This window comes from Tamandua tetradactyla, chromosome 16 (genome assembly GCF_023851605.1).
Source record: "Tamandua tetradactyla isolate mTamTet1 chromosome 16, mTamTet1.pri, whole genome shotgun sequence".
Lineage (NCBI taxonomy): Eukaryota > Metazoa > Chordata > Mammalia > Pilosa > Myrmecophagidae > Tamandua > Tamandua tetradactyla.
The window spans coordinates 21,901,271-21,916,105 of record NC_135342.1 but is presented as its reverse complement, the minus strand read 5'-3'; the positions used below and the strand labels follow the sequence as shown (position 1 = coordinate 21,916,105).

General features: G+C 52.0%; 1 protein-coding gene across 1 annotated transcript; it reads left to right on the top strand.

Annotated features, from left to right (window-relative positions):
- The first annotated feature begins 2,337 nt into the window (after nt 1-2,337).
- GSK3A (glycogen synthase kinase 3 alpha) lies at nt 2,338-12,199 on the top strand. The gene is made up of 11 exons (XM_077131689.1): nt 2,338-2,763; nt 4,511-4,698; nt 6,159-6,242; nt 6,407-6,517; nt 8,201-8,331; nt 8,430-8,536; nt 9,514-9,611; nt 9,690-9,785; nt 10,179-10,365; nt 10,704-10,796; nt 11,504-12,199. Exons 1-11 carry the CDS (start codon nt 2,481-2,483, stop codon nt 11,575-11,577), a joined length of 1,452 nt encoding a protein of 483 aa, XP_076987804.1. The 5' UTR covers nt 2,338-2,480; the 3' UTR covers nt 11,578-12,199.
- The last annotated feature ends 2,636 nt before the right edge of the window (nt 12,200-14,835 follow it).

The window sequence follows — 14,835 nt, the reverse complement described above, 5'->3', positions numbered from 1 at the left end:
GGTGATGGAGAAAGGGGCATGGCATAATTGGGGGGAAGGATAGGACCCTGACTAGTAGCTTCAGCCTCCAGACCAGGTGCCTTCAAAACAACTCTAACCAAGTCTAACATGGATTCAAAAGTCCTCATCTCCAGAATTGCTCTCCTGTTCAGGCCAGGGTCCAACTAGACTTATTGCTCCAGATTCCGGCTGAGTGGGATGCCACACTGTCTGGCACCTGGCCTCAAAATTCCAGCGGCAACCCCAATCTTTAATGACCCACTTAAATTCATTTGCAGGCCTGAAAAGCTAAGTTCCTGTGAGACCACACCCTTGGTCCCTTCCATGTCTTCCAAGATCTCTGCTTCCAAGTAGAAAGTCCCATCAAAGACCCTGTCACCTCTCTAGGCACCTTCAGGCTACTCACAAACATTTACAGCCTATCTTAGTACCCTTCTTTGAACGTTCTCAGCCCCTATGAATGGCCTGATAGATTTCTTCCTACAGTCGCCCTGAGACTCTCGCGGACCCCAGGCTCTTCGGTGGCGGTTGCCCACGCGCGGCCCACTACGCACTTCCCGCGGATTCTGGCCGTTAAGTAACAGTCTTTACCCTGCCTCGTTCGGGCCATCGGCCTTGTGGGCGCGCAGGTTCGCGTTCCCCAAGCCCTCGGGCTTGGTTCACATTTTTGCTTTTCGACTCAGAGCTGCCGTCAGAGGGCAGCAGGCGCTGCTTGGCTGGGAAACTATAACTCCCAGAAAAAATTGCTCCGAGCTGTGCGTGATAAAGTCGCAAGCAGTGAGAAAGAGCGGAACTGTGGCCGTACTTTGCCTTCTGGATAATGTAGTTCGAAACGGCTCCAGCGCTGCCCCCTGTCCTGTCCCCGGGAACTGTGTCCACTGGGAAATGCACTCAGGAATAGATCGAGTGGACGGAACCTTCTCCCGGCTTCCGAAAGGGCAGGGCTGTATACACTTAGGCTCAGATTAAAGTGAAATCCAGGCTCTTTCCCACCATTTCACGAGGCGGGAGGGGCTGAGAGCGTGTTCATCTCAAGTGTTTCCGGAGGCGGGGTGGGAAGGAGACACAAAAACTCTGTTTCCCAGCGTCCTTTGGAACATTCTCCTTCCTGGTATTAATCGATAAATCGGGTAATTCAATGAATGCACAAAGCTTGATGCTGCTTCTTCCAACCGGCTTCCTTGTCTTGAGCCCTCCCGGATTCCGTAATGTAGGAAGCGGAAGACACAGTCTCTTTTAGCTTTCAGCTTAGACTCCTAGTATGATCCACATTGCTAGAAAGTGCTAGCGTATATACGGAGATTGTGTAGTATTCTGAGACATCGTTGGGAACTTAATTTCCTAGATTCTTTGGGTGGGAGGCGCATTTTTCTTTTTCTTCCCGGAATGTAGACATCTAGAACTTGAAGGAGTGCTGGACTACATTTTCCAGCAGCCCCTGGGAATTACATGTCTTAGTATCTGGGGGTTGGGGAAGAAGGCTGAAACAGGTCTACGATTTCCCAGGGGGTTCTGTTTGTTTGCTTTGTTTTTTTTGCCCACACACTCCTGGTGGTATTCATTGGACTCCATTTCCCGACAAGCCCAGGCAGTCTCGTTTCACCGCAGGTCAGGATCCGGGCTGGACTAGTCCCAGCATGCTTTGGGCTCATGGTAAACCCCTACCCCCTCGGTCGATGGGGAGGCAGCCTTGAACTCCATTTCCCAGAAGCCGCAAAGGCTCGCTGTAGACACATCGCTGAAGCCTTGGTGTCAACTACATTTCCCGGTAGGAACTGCGGCCGAGCGTATGGAGTAGAGGCGAGCCATAGCTATTTCATTTTCTAGCCTATCTCCGGAACTGCAGTAGCCACTGGAGGCTCATGGACCACGTGGGACTCCATCTCCCGGAGTGCCTTGGAACCGCTTTACACCCGCATTGCAGTGGGGGTGTGGCAACGACTCCATTTCCCAGCTTGCCACACGGCGGATTTTTGTGAGCCAACGGGCGTAATTTCCTAGAGTGCACCTAACGCGGGCAGGCATGTATGCCCAACGGACTAAGAGGCTGGACTTCACTTCCGGTTACGCAAGAGGTTTATGTCGCTCCCTGATGGAGCGGTTGCAACTATATTTCTGAGGCACACCTCCGAAACGCCTTGCCGTGGTGGAGTGAGTGTGCCGCTCAGACTCTGTTTCCCAAAGTGCTGTAGGGTCGGCCGTCGGCACAGTCGGCCGACGGAGTACCCAGGACTCCATTTCCCGGCGTGCCAAGCGACTCGCTCTACCGCCCGCAGGCCGAGGGCGGTGACGACTGCGCGCCGGAGAGGCGGACTGCAGCTCCCGGCGTGCCCCGCGGCGGGCGCTGGGCTGGAGCCGGAGCCCGAGCCCGAGCGGCGAGGCCTGGAGGAGGCCGGAGCCCGGGGGAGGCGGCAGCAGCGGCGGCGTCGGGGGCAGCCCGGGCAGCCCGAGCCCCTCAGCCTGGGCCTGCTCTCGGCGCCATGAGCGGCGGCGCGCCTTCGGGGGGCGGCCCCGGGGGCTCGGGCCGGGCGCGAACCAGTTCGTTCGCGGAGCCGGGTGGTGGCGGCGGAGGTGGCGGCGGCGGCCCCGGGGGTTCGGCCTCCGGCCCGGGTGGCAGCGGCGGCGGGAAGGCGTCGGTCGGGGCCATGGGTGGGGGCGTGGGGCCCACGAGCTCCGGGGGTGGCCCCAGCGGCAGCGGCGGAACAAGCAGCGGCGGCCCCGGCGCGGGCACCACCTTCCCGCCGCCTGGAGTGAAGCTGGGCCGTGAGTACTGACGGCGCCCTTGGCGGGTGGAGATACGGGTTCCCGAGGCCCCTCAAATGTCGATCAGTTCTTTTCGTACACCCAGATAGGAACCTGAGGTCACTGTGCCTCCCCAAATTGGTGTGTGAGCTTGCTCCCTTCCGGAGGAATGCGTTTAGGGGGGTACCATCGCTTGGAGTTTAGGATCACAATTACTAACCCTCAAAGAAATAAGGAGTCACAGGTTCTTGTTTTTCCAAAACTTAGATCTTGATCTCTTGAGCCTTAAAAACAGGAATCTGACATTCCATCCCCTAGAGAACAAATTCATTGTTATACTGTCCTCTTACAAAAACAAGATTAAGATCACCACCCCCTTCCACAAAGGGGTCTCAGAATTTGCTCTCCCTCAGAGAAGAGTCAACACCACTTAGAAACAGGGATTTGGGATTATTGTGTCCCCAAATAATAAGACAGAGTTTTTCAAACTTGGTGTCCTGGTTGTCTTCTCTTTTAAAATACAAGGTCTGTTGCCATTGCTCTTTCACAGTTTGTAGAACTGTACCGCCAATGGTGGAAATTAATGGTTACTGTTTCTTAGAAATAAGGACAAGTGTCACCAGTCCTCCAGAAGTGGGATTAAGAGTTACTGTATCCTTCAAGTCCATAGTCACTGCTCTTCAAAAAAAAAAAAATGGTGGGTCTCCACAAAAATGGAATGAAGGGACACAATTCCCCCATAGAGTATGGACCAGAGGTTATAAGTTTCAATAATTATTTTGGGGCATGTGTCATTGATTTTGAAATAAATCACAATGTAGGGTCATCTTCCAAAAGAAAGTGTGATGGCCCTTCAAAGTGAATTAGGGTCAGCAGCTTCATCCAAGAAAAGCAGTGACCATCTCCTAGCAATGGCATGAAGGTTTGCTGCCTTAAGAGAATAGAATTTGGGAATCAGAGTTTAAGGATAGCCTTCTAAGAGTAGAGATTAGGTTCACTATTCTAACAATATGATGCTTCTTGGTTAGGGACCATCCATACAGTGAGGATTGTGGGACTGTGAACCACCCAGATGAGGAGGTCAGATCAGTGCGTTTTCTAACATGAAAGTATTTGAATAAGGGGTAACTTTCCAAAAAGTGAGGTCAGGGCATTACCATTCATGTTAGAAGAGTTCATTTATTCAGTCATCAAGAACCAGTGGTGAAGTTACCTGCTCTACCCAGTAGGACTTAAAGGTCACTATTTGCCAAACTGAGAAACCAAAGGTTAGTGCTTTCCCAGAGTAGGAGTAGCTCAGGGCTCAAGGTTACTGTTCCCTTAAGTGGAAGAGGTTAGGTCAGGCTTCTCCCCAGACAGGAGGGGCCAAAGATCAGTAAGCCCAGAGTGGATAGATTCAACGTGTGTGTGTCTCTGTGTGTCTCTGTGTGTATGTCTGTGTGTGTGTCAGTGTCTCCCCATAGTAAGACCAGTGATTTGTGGCTTACTGGAAATTGGGGTTAACTAGTCCTTGAACTGCAAAACAGTTTAGGTGTCAATATCTTCATGTACAGGAGGAGGCAGAATTAAGGTTTACATGAAGGGGAGAGGGGAAAGGTCACTGGGAGAGCTCCAGCATCCACCTTTCTCACGGAGAGAGAAGGGACAGAGGTCACACACAGATCTCTTTTCCCCTCTCCCCTCAAAGCTCTGGGGGGTGGTGGTGGTGGTGGTGGTTAATGTTCAGAGGGGAAAGGTTAGTCAATTGTGTGTCCCTTTTGTCCCCCAGGTGACAGCGGGAAGGTGACCACAGTGGTAGCCACCCTAGGCCAGGGCCCAGAGTGCTCCCAGGAGGTGGCTTACACAGACATCAAAGTGATTGGCAATGGCTCCTTTGGGGTCGTGTACCAGGCACGGCTGGCTGAGACTGGGGAGCTGGTGGCCATCAAGAAGGTTCTCCAGGACAAAAGGTTCAAGGTAACTTGGGGGAAATGGGGACAAGGAGGTTTGGGGACAAGGAAGTTTGGGGACTGGGCATTACTGGTGAGAGAGCCCCAGCATGATAGCTGAGAGCTTGGGATTTCAGAGGGGGCTCTGAGCATGGCCCAGAGAAGGGAAGGAAATGAAATGTGTAGAAGAGAAAAAAGTGGGATCCAGGAGTCCAAAAAGAGTCCAAAGCGCAGTTTCATTCTTTCATTCTGCTTTACAGGGTCTCTTGTTTAATTTACATAAAAATTCTCTAAGGATTAAGGTTTGGTACTATATAGTTACTCCTATTCTAAGTAAGAGGAAATTGAGACTCAGATAAGAGAATTGCCTGAGGTCAAAACTAGAACATGGCCTGTGATTCCCAAGCCCTGCATCCTAACCACTAGATAACATCCCCCTCCCAGCCGACAGAGAAAGGAAATTGGCAGGGCTGTTGCTGATGTTTATGAAGATCCTGAAGGCTGCGCTCTGCCCCAGGTTGTTTGGCGATATAGGGTGAAATCTAGTTCTCTGCCCCCTACTCACAAACCATGCGCTTCGGTGCAGGTCTCTGTCACCTTGAGAAAGGGATACCCTTTTGTCATTCATACAAAGATGTTCTATGAGCTAGTGGAGACCCAGGGAACTAGAAGAACATGGAAGAGATGGAAGTCAGGGATGAGGGCTATTTGAAGTACTGGCATTTTGGAATCTAAGCTAGTCTGGATATAGGAGAAGTGAGTCTAGCCTGGAAGTGGACCCAGGTCAGGGCCTGGGTCTTAGTAGTGAGAATTCTTGGGCAGGAGGAGTTCCAGGTGTCAGCCAGAACTTCATTAGAGTTGAATCCTAGAATGAGGGGGTCAGGGGTTCTTAGCACACACACCCCACCCCCAAGGGAATAGAGGGGAGGAAGAAGCTCAGACCAGGTCTCCTGGGAGGAGTCTAAGGCTTGGGCTCCTTTGAGAAGGTAAGGATTAGAAGCCTGGAGTCAGATACAAGCAAAGGGTTCAAAGCCCCAGAAGCCTCCATGGGAAGCAATAGGGAGTGGTGGGAACCAGAGTGAATCGGATGGTCACTATTTGTCTCCTGTTGCTTGAGCTAATGCAGGGAGGCAAACCCTATGGGACCAGATCCCATTTTTCAAGAGAAGGTGTTTTTGTTTGTTTGTTTGTTTTTTAATGTAAAGTCTTTTGAGTTTTAAATGTCAGCAATAAATTGAAAAAAATTTAAAATTAGGCCAAAGATAACATCCATGGTGTGGGTTTGGCCCAAAGGCCTCCAGCTTGTGTTGCAGAGGAATGGGCTCGGAATGAGGAGTTAGGGGCCTTGCAACTGAGACATAGGGAGTAGCTGTCTGTATCTATTGGCAGGAACCGGGAGGGGAAGGGAGGGCCATGGTGAGGTATGTGCTAGGGAGGAGAACAGAAAGAGTTAGTAATGTTCTGAAGTTCTTTCCCTTTGCCCCCAAGAACCGAGAGCTACAGATTATGCGTAAACTGGACCACTGCAACATTGTGAGGCTGAGATACTTTTTCTACTCCAGTGGGGAGAAGGTAAGAATTGGATGGATGGGGGAATAGCCTCCAACATGACTCCTGTTTTCCTCCCTGCCATTCCCATGAACGCCAGTCCTTTCCATTTCCCATGAACCTTCTTCCCTGCCCCCTTCCTCACTCTCTTCTCATGCTGCCTTACCCCTCTCTCTTGCTATCTGTAGAAAGACGAGCTCTACCTAAATCTGGTGCTGGAATATGTGCCTGAGACGGTGTACCGGGTGGCCCGCCATTTCACCAGGGCCAAGCTGACCATCCCTATCATCTATGTCAAGGTGGGCAGGCGGGCAAATTAGTGGGGTCCAACCTACAAAGCCAGGGACTCTAGATATTCCTGGCTTCTGTGGGTGCTCTCATCCTCCAGGTTTATATTGGTCTCTGGTGGCCTCATGTTCCCTGCCCTTGCTCCTACACCCATACCCCCATAGATGGAGCTTACCTAATACAAGGGAGGGCCAGGGCTATCCAACCTGACACCTGCCTGAAATCAGGGAGGGGGGCTGACCAGGAAGCTGAGGAGATTGCAAGGTATTTGCTCAGTTTTAATACTGGGAGCCCCGAGGCACCAGTGGTATTAGTGGGGTTAGCACAGAACAAGGGGAAGGTAGGGACCAGGGACCAAGAATGCAGCAGAGAAGATACTGAGGTTAGAGTCCAGGCTTTCTGGGCCTTGACAAAGTGGTTATGGGCTAGAGCTAGGGTTGGAGGAGAGTCCAGTGTCCACAGAGCCGGGAATGTATCTTTATTCCTCTTCTCTGCAGGCTCATTCCCTGGTGCCATGCTCTGGGTGTTACAGATGTTTAAATGAGTAAATGAATGAGGGAATGAATGATACCAAGGGAGGATATGGATAACAGGGTGGAGCTACCTTGCTGGTTTGGGAAGAGGTGGGCAGGCCCAAGTTTGCTGGAGGCTGCCTGGGGTATAGCTGTACCTTCCTTTGGCTTTACACTTCCCTGGCCTAGGCGAGCTAGTGTGGGCTTCACCAGGGCGTGTTGCTGGGAGGTGAGTTTCTTGGCTTGCTGAATGTGTCTTCTGGCTGCCTGCATGCTGGGCTCAGTGTGGAGCCTTGTCCTTGAAGAGCTTTCAGTTTGCTGGGGGAGCCAGACATTGTCACAGCAACTGCCATGCTAGCCCAGGGAGTTATGGGAAAAGGAGATACCCAGTTCAGCCTGGTTTAGGAGTGAGAAGGAGTAAGGAAGGCTTCTGGGAGGAAACCAACAGCATGGTGAGGAGCAGCATTTCTGACTAAGGGGAATATGAACAGAGGAGGAGGGGGGCTCAGGAAGCAGGCCAGCATGTGATGGTGAAACTCAGCAGTTATTACATACCAGGCACTGATCTAGTCCCTGGGGGGATGCAGCAGTGATCAAAACCTAAAAATGCCTGCTCTCTTGGCACTTATGTTCTAGTCAGTGGGAGGGAGAGTGGCAGGAAAATCAAACTGGAGAGGAAAGTCGGGTCGGGGGTGGTTTTGATTGTTGGATTATAAAGAGGTTGAGCTCTTGGCAAGGGGAAAGCTCAGTGTCTTACTCCCCAGCCTACTTTCTAGATGTACCTGCCTTCGAAATGTACCTGTCTTATCATGCTTCTACTGAAGTGTGCAATTAAAGCAGTGGTTCTCAAAGTGTGGTCAAGGGACTGGGATCAGCATTGGAGACCTTGTGAATGCAAGTTCTCAGGCCTCACCTTGGACCTACTGAATCAGAGACTCTGGGGTGGGGCCCACACACTCCCTGTATTAACAAGCCCTCCAAGTATTTCTGGTACACACTGAAGTTTGAGAACCAAGGGTTTAGAAGTGCCTACCCCCCCCCGCCCCCGCCCCGCGGTTGTGGAGCAGCACAAGAATTAAGTCAGGGCGAGTGGGCCTGGCAGGGCTTCTCAGGTTGAAGTGGTGGAGCAGTGTCATGCTGTGGGGAGAGCTGGGCTGGAGTTCTGTCCCCTTCCTGCCCCAGGTGTACATGTATCAGCTCTTCCGGAGCTTGGCCTACATCCACTCCCAGGGCGTGTGTCACCGTGACATCAAGCCCCAGAACCTGTTGGTGGACCCTGACACTGCTGTCCTGAAGCTCTGTGATTTTGGCAGGTGGGCCTGATCTGGGGCATGCTGCGTGGCTGAAGGAAAGGGGATGTGGGGGGACCCAACCCTTGCCTTGTGCTTACTCTTCCCTTCTTTTCCCATAGTGCAAAGCAGCTGGTCCGCGGGGAGCCCAACGTCTCCTACATCTGTTCTCGCTACTACCGGGCCCCCGAACTCATCTTTGGAGCCACTGATTATACCTCGTCCATCGGTCAGAGTTGTGGGAGGGTGGGTGTGAGGATGGCAGGCTTGGCAGGTTTTGAGTTCTTTCTGTGTGCTTGCCACCAGGCTCGGCAATCAAAGCTTAACATCTGTTGTTTTATTCAGTCCCCACAGTCTTAGGAGGCTGATGCTGCTGTTAGCTCAATTTACAGAGGTGGAATCTAAGTCTTAGAGTGGTGGGGCCACCTGTCTGTAGTCACACAGCTAGGACTTGGAGGGTGACCTGACTCCAGAGTCCATCTTAGCTGGGGATCCTTCCAGTCAGGCCTCTGTTCTCATCCAGGGAGGGGGCTGACAACAACCTGGGGGTAGTTGGGTGGTGAGGCTCTGCCACCAGCTTTCCTTATGACCTGCTCACAGGGCCTCTGTTTCCTTCCCTGTTGGTGGGGATGACAGCGCCACTTTCCAGGCTTGAGAGGAAGGCTGGAATGAGGGAATGAGCGTGAAAGGGTTTGGAAGAGAACATTCATCAGCAGTGTGCAGAACTGCGTGGTCCTTAGGTGTGAACTTGTGCCATGGAGGTCAAGTTACAGACCATGGAGGGGTGAGGTCTGCTGGCTACAGCTCTTCCCGTGGGTAGTATAGAGGCTTTGAGGTGAAAAAGGTACTCCAGAATTTAAGGATTCACTTTCCTGTGGCCCAAAGAATACTGTTCTAGGTTGGATGGTAGTTTGGGGTCTAGTTCAGACTCTTGCTAGAGGCAGAGAAAGGGCTTGGTGGGGTCCCTGAGCAGTGAGAGGCAGCAAGGACTGGACATGTACCAAGACTGAAGAGTGCAGTGAAGAAGGGTAGACCTGGAGGTCTGGTATTCTTAAGCTGTGTAGGCCCTTGAGCAAGGTGCTTCTTCTCAGCCTAGCAAATGACATCTCTTGGGACAGCCATGAGGAATAAAAGTGTTTGTGAGGGGATGGGCATGGTGGCCCTGTTCACCAGCCCTGACACCCCTCCACCCGCCATTCACCTCAGATGTGTGGTCAGCTGGCTGCGTCCTGGCCGAACTCCTCCTTGGCCAGCCCATCTTCCCTGGGGACAGTGGAGTGGACCAGCTAGTGGAGATCATCAAGGTGAGGGCATGGGCAGGGCGGGCAGGGGGCAGGGCTGTGAAATAGGGCTGTGTCTCAGACTTGCCCCTTTTTCTACAGGTGCTGGGAACACCCACCCGGGAACAGATCCGAGAGATGAACCCCAACTACACAGAGTTCAAGTTCCCCCAGATTAAAGCCCACCCCTGGACAAAGGTGGGGCAGGACTAGGGGCTCAGACAGACTGGGTGAGGGCTAGGTCCCCCTTAGAACAGTTTTCCAGGGAGCAGGTTAATAACTTTCATTAGATTTTAATGTTTATGGAATTTCCAACACTAAATGTTGAGGATCCAAAAGTAAATTCAAGATTCCTGTTTTTGTGGTAGGAAAACTGAGGTTCACAGCAGGACCCAGTCAGGGGCCTGAGCTGGCTGCACACTGAATACAAGTTCCTCCCTCGGTGATTGTGCCTGAGTTCCCCATTGGAAAATGGGCTTGTGGGAGGAAGGTAGTCAGTGCAGTGAGTGTTGTCGCAGAGCAGGGCTTAGGGGTACAGTAGCATTGGTGGTATCTCTTGCCTTCATGACCCCGTGTCCTCCCTGCCTCCAGGTGTTCAAATCTCGAACGCCGCCTGAGGCCATCGCACTCTGCGCAAGCCTGCTAGATTACACCCCCTCCTCGAGGCTCTCCCCACTGGAAGCCTGTGCCCACAGCTTCTTTGATGAACTCCGAAATCCTGGAACCCAGCTCACCAATAACCGCCCACTTCCCCCCCTCTTCAATTTCAGTCCTGGTGGTAAGGGCACAGCCTGGGATACAGGGAGCTGGAGGGGCAGCCAGTGACTGGTGTTTAAGACAGAATGGGGACTCAGTGGGGGGTGCAAAGGCCTGGGGCTCAGGTGAGGTGCCCTCAGATTCATGGAGCACTGAACCTGCTTCAACAGCACTCTCCTTTGATCTGCCTTGTACTGGGCTCTTTCCACTATTTCATTTAAAGAGTACTGTTGTGAATAATGTTCACAAACAACCTGCCTATACCTATGTCCCCATTTGGCACCCCTACCTTAACCCTAATTGGGTCTCAGATGCCTTGCCCTGTCTCCTCCGACTGGGCATATTGATTCCTATCTCTAGAACTCTCCATTCAACCATCTCTCAACGCCATTCTCATCCCTCCTCACTTGCGGTCCTCAGCGGGCTCTACCACCCTCACCCCATCCTCACAAGGTAAGTTAGGGGTCTTCTGCTGATGGGTAAAGCGACATTTTTACAACTAGAGTGTGTGAGGGGTGTGTGCAGCTGTTCTCACAGTCTCTGCATTTCTTATAGGTATTTTAAAATTGTTTACATTTTGATGGTCTAGGAATCTTGTTTTATGATGTGTGAAAGACCAGCTTTTGTATGTCTTGTAGCCTACATCCATACTTAAGATGCTAACTGGGAAAGCATGGAAATATGTTTAGTCTGCACAAAAACAAAATGTTGAATTTATGGCCCACATTTAAAAATTGGCACTATTTCATGTAGAAGTCTATATATCCAATTTTTTTTGCATGGGCAGGCTCTGGGAATCGAACCTGGGTTTCTGGCATGGCAGGCGAGAACTCTGCCTGCTGAGCCATGTGGCCTGCCCTATTTCTATTTTTGAGGAAAAAAGAAAATCAAATTTGTCAATAATGGGCCCACTTTCGCAGCGGTAGTCAGGTGGAGCTGAGCTCAAGAGGCACACAGTGCCCCATTTGTGGGGTGGGGTGTGGTGTGATTCAGGCAATTACAATTCCAAACTGGCCCTCTGGCATTTGAATTTGCAACCCTGGACCAAAAGTGGGAGTTTTCAATTCAGTGTAGCACCTCACATCAAATTCATACTCCTGTGGCGGGTGGTGTGGATCCAAAAGGCAAAGGCTAACTCTCTACCCCTTTCATTACTTCAGCTTTAGGGGAGCCTCGGCTTGGCTCAGACCGACAGTCGACCGATGCCACAGCTTCTCTCACTAACTCCTCCTGAGGGCCCTGTCTACTACCCTTCCATCTGGGAGTCCCAGAGAGGGCTGGGAAGGGAGCCAGAGCCCACCATGCTCCTTCTTCCCTAACTGGGCCCCTAGTCCAGGGGGCAGAGGTAAATAAGTCCCTGTCCCCACTTCCAGGCCCTCCCTCACCAGCCTCACTCTTGTGGTGGGCTTTTTAAGAAGATTTTAACTGGTTGTGGGGAGGGAAGAGAAGGAAGGACAGGGGGTTGGAGGCTTGAGGACCTCCCACTCCCTTGGCTCCCTCCCCTCCTACCCAGGCTTCCACCTCCTCAACCCCCTTTCCCTCCTGTGTCCCTTGTAAATAGAACCAGACCAGCCCTTGCCTCTTCCCGCCTTCCCTGGCCCCTGGGTGTAAATAGATTGTTATAATTTTTTTCTTAAAGAAAATGTCAATTTGCCCCTTCCAACCTGGCCCCCTCCTCCTCCAAAGCCATGTCTCCTCTCTGCCCCTAAGTCTCCTTCCTCTCCCCACCCTGGAGGGCCGGGGGGGGGGGGGGGAGTTCTCCTGACGTCTTAGTTTCCACAGTAAGGTTTGCCTGTGTACAGACCTCCGTTCAATAAATTATTGGCATGAAAACCTGCTTTCTCTCTAGCAGTCTGCTTCCACAGGAGTGAGGGGGATGCCTCGAGGGCTCCTACGGGACAAGGAGTGGGCCACATCTCGGGCAGAGAACAGACTTATGTGAAACCAGGCCAGGCATTCACATTTCTTGCACTTCAGCTCTCTCCTCTGTAAGATGTGGTTGATGATCTGGGTTTGGCTGTCTCACTTGAGGCTTGGGGGAGCCTGCCCCACAGACCTGGCATAAATCAGTTTCTGCTTTGGGCAGGTAGGACTATCATCCTCAGGTGACCAATGGGAAGCCAGGATTGGAGAGGTGAAGGCCACAGAGGTTGACAGTCAAGACTTGAACTGAGGCCATTCCCTAAGCTGCCTGCCTCTTCAGGGCCCAGTGGAGACCCAGGATGATGAGGGGTGGCTTAGGCTAAAATAGCCTGCTGGTAGACTCTCACGGGTATGGCCTGGGGTCAGAGAAGCCGTGTCCCGCCCCCCTAACCCCAAGCAGCAGAATGTCTTTGGGAAAGAAAGACATTCCCAAACCTTAGCAGATCCCAAAGACTTTGTTTCCTCATCTTCAACCTACTTGGTCTCCCCTTAGGGGTGTTGTGAAGTGACAACCCTGGGAAAGTTGAGGCAGGGAGCTTAGTTTTTACCTGTCACTTTCAGAACATGGTAAGAACTACAGAGGGAAATGGTAACCTCCACACGGTGCCAAGCAGTAGGCCTGGCAGAAGGGGGCCTGGGGAGAAGCAATGACGCATCCTTCTGGATTCTACTCGTGAAGAAAAAAGGAGAGGATTTTCTAACACGTACTAGAGAGAGAGTAGGAACTGCTCCTGTGAGGCCTCTAGGTTCTCCAATAGTTTATACCAGTCTCAGAGGCATCTTTCTAGTCCCCAGAACAGACCCTAAACAGACCCTATTCCTCCCTAGCATCAAACCATTGGGACTTTACCGTGTTTGTAAAATGAATACTATATGTAGGTAAATTGCAGTTGGGGGCGGGGAGGCTGGCTCTCGGTGAGGGGAGACCTTGGGCTCCAGCAGGGCCTCTTCCTCTCCACTACTGTCATGGAGTTGGCCACCAGGGCCTGCCACTTCCATCATCTAGGGTGTCCCTCACTTCCCCTACCCCTACCCCCAGCCCTGTCTTCTCCCTCCTGGACTATTTTCAGCCCTCACCCTGACCTCAGAGAGAACCTAACACCCAGTCTTGACCCTGCCTCCCTCACTCTAATCTTTTAGGTTCCCATTGCCCTAGACTTCTTACCTTGGCATCCCAGATGTAGGTCTCCCTCACTCTCCTGGCTCATCACCCTGCCTCTGCCTGGTTTCCCTCCCATCCCTGCCCACTCTGCCTCATCTGCCTGAGCACCTTGGTCTGCAGTAGGCTTGGGAGGAGCCTGTCCCATGGGCCTGGCATAAATCATCTGTTTCTGCTTAGGAGGCCATCCCCCAGGTGACTTAGGAGGAAACAGGATCCCTCCCTGCCACCAAGGCCTCCCATCCACAAAGAGCCTGTCAAATCCTCACTGCCCTGTGACACCAGCTCATTCTTTCTTCAGTGAGAATGAAACAAATCTTCCTCCCCCCCGATTTCAGGTCTCCATCACCCAGAACAGTCCTGGTTATGAACATGGCCTGGAGGCCACCTGGGTTTGAATCTTAGCGGTGACTTACCCTAGCTGTGCATGCAACCTCAGGCAAGTCTGTCCCAGTTTACTCAACCAGAACGGAGAATACTGAGATCTAGTTCACAGCCTGATGGGGTCCTAATTCCCACAGGATATGGGTGTGGGCCTTGCACAACTAGGCAGCTACAGGTTCTCCACTCTTACAGCTGTGGATAATTGGTTGGTCTTCAAAGAGACCAAGAATCCACCCTCCTGTTACAGTGCTGTCTGCCTAGAACATCCATTTCTACTAGCAGTTTCCTATTGTTTTTCAAGACCACTTCCTAGAAAGGCTTCCCTGACTCCTGACCTCACAGTTTTGTTCTCTGCTCTGGGATTACACTGTACATCCCCTGAGGATACTGGGGAGCTGAGATCTGTCTGCCTAAGGGCAGGGTTTACGGTTTGACTCATGTCTGGCCCCCAGCACAACACAGCACGAAGGAGGGAAGCCTCAGGACACAAAAGCTAAAAGAACGCAAGACATACTCAGGTACCAGGGCCATCTGTACTTGTGCATGTACCTCCCACTAGATAGCACAAGCTCCCGGAGGGCAGAGCCCACACCTGACTCATTCCTGGGTCTCTACCATCACCCAGTATGGAGCCAAGTGCCTGGGTACTTAGAAGTTGCTCTTCTATGTTGTCAAAACTGAGATTAAGGAAGGCTGGAGAAGGCAAGTGCCTTCTCCATCAGGCCAGGGCCAAGTCTGGGTGTTCAATGTCTGGGAAGGCTAGGGCTGGGGAAACAGAGATTCTGGAGAGGTATGGAGGGGTGCCCAGCACTGAGCCGGTACCCAAGTAGTCCAGTAATTGTTACCTGATAATGCTGGCACCAGAGTGACGTGGTACAAGGAGCCTTTGCAGCTCAGTAGTGTAACCTGGGGTAGCTCACAATGTGTTACAGAGCTCCAGTTTCCCCTCAGGTAGAGGAAGATGGCAACAGACACCTGGTAGTGCTGTTCTGAGGCCTCAGTGGGTAACAGAGGTCAGGGTGTTTC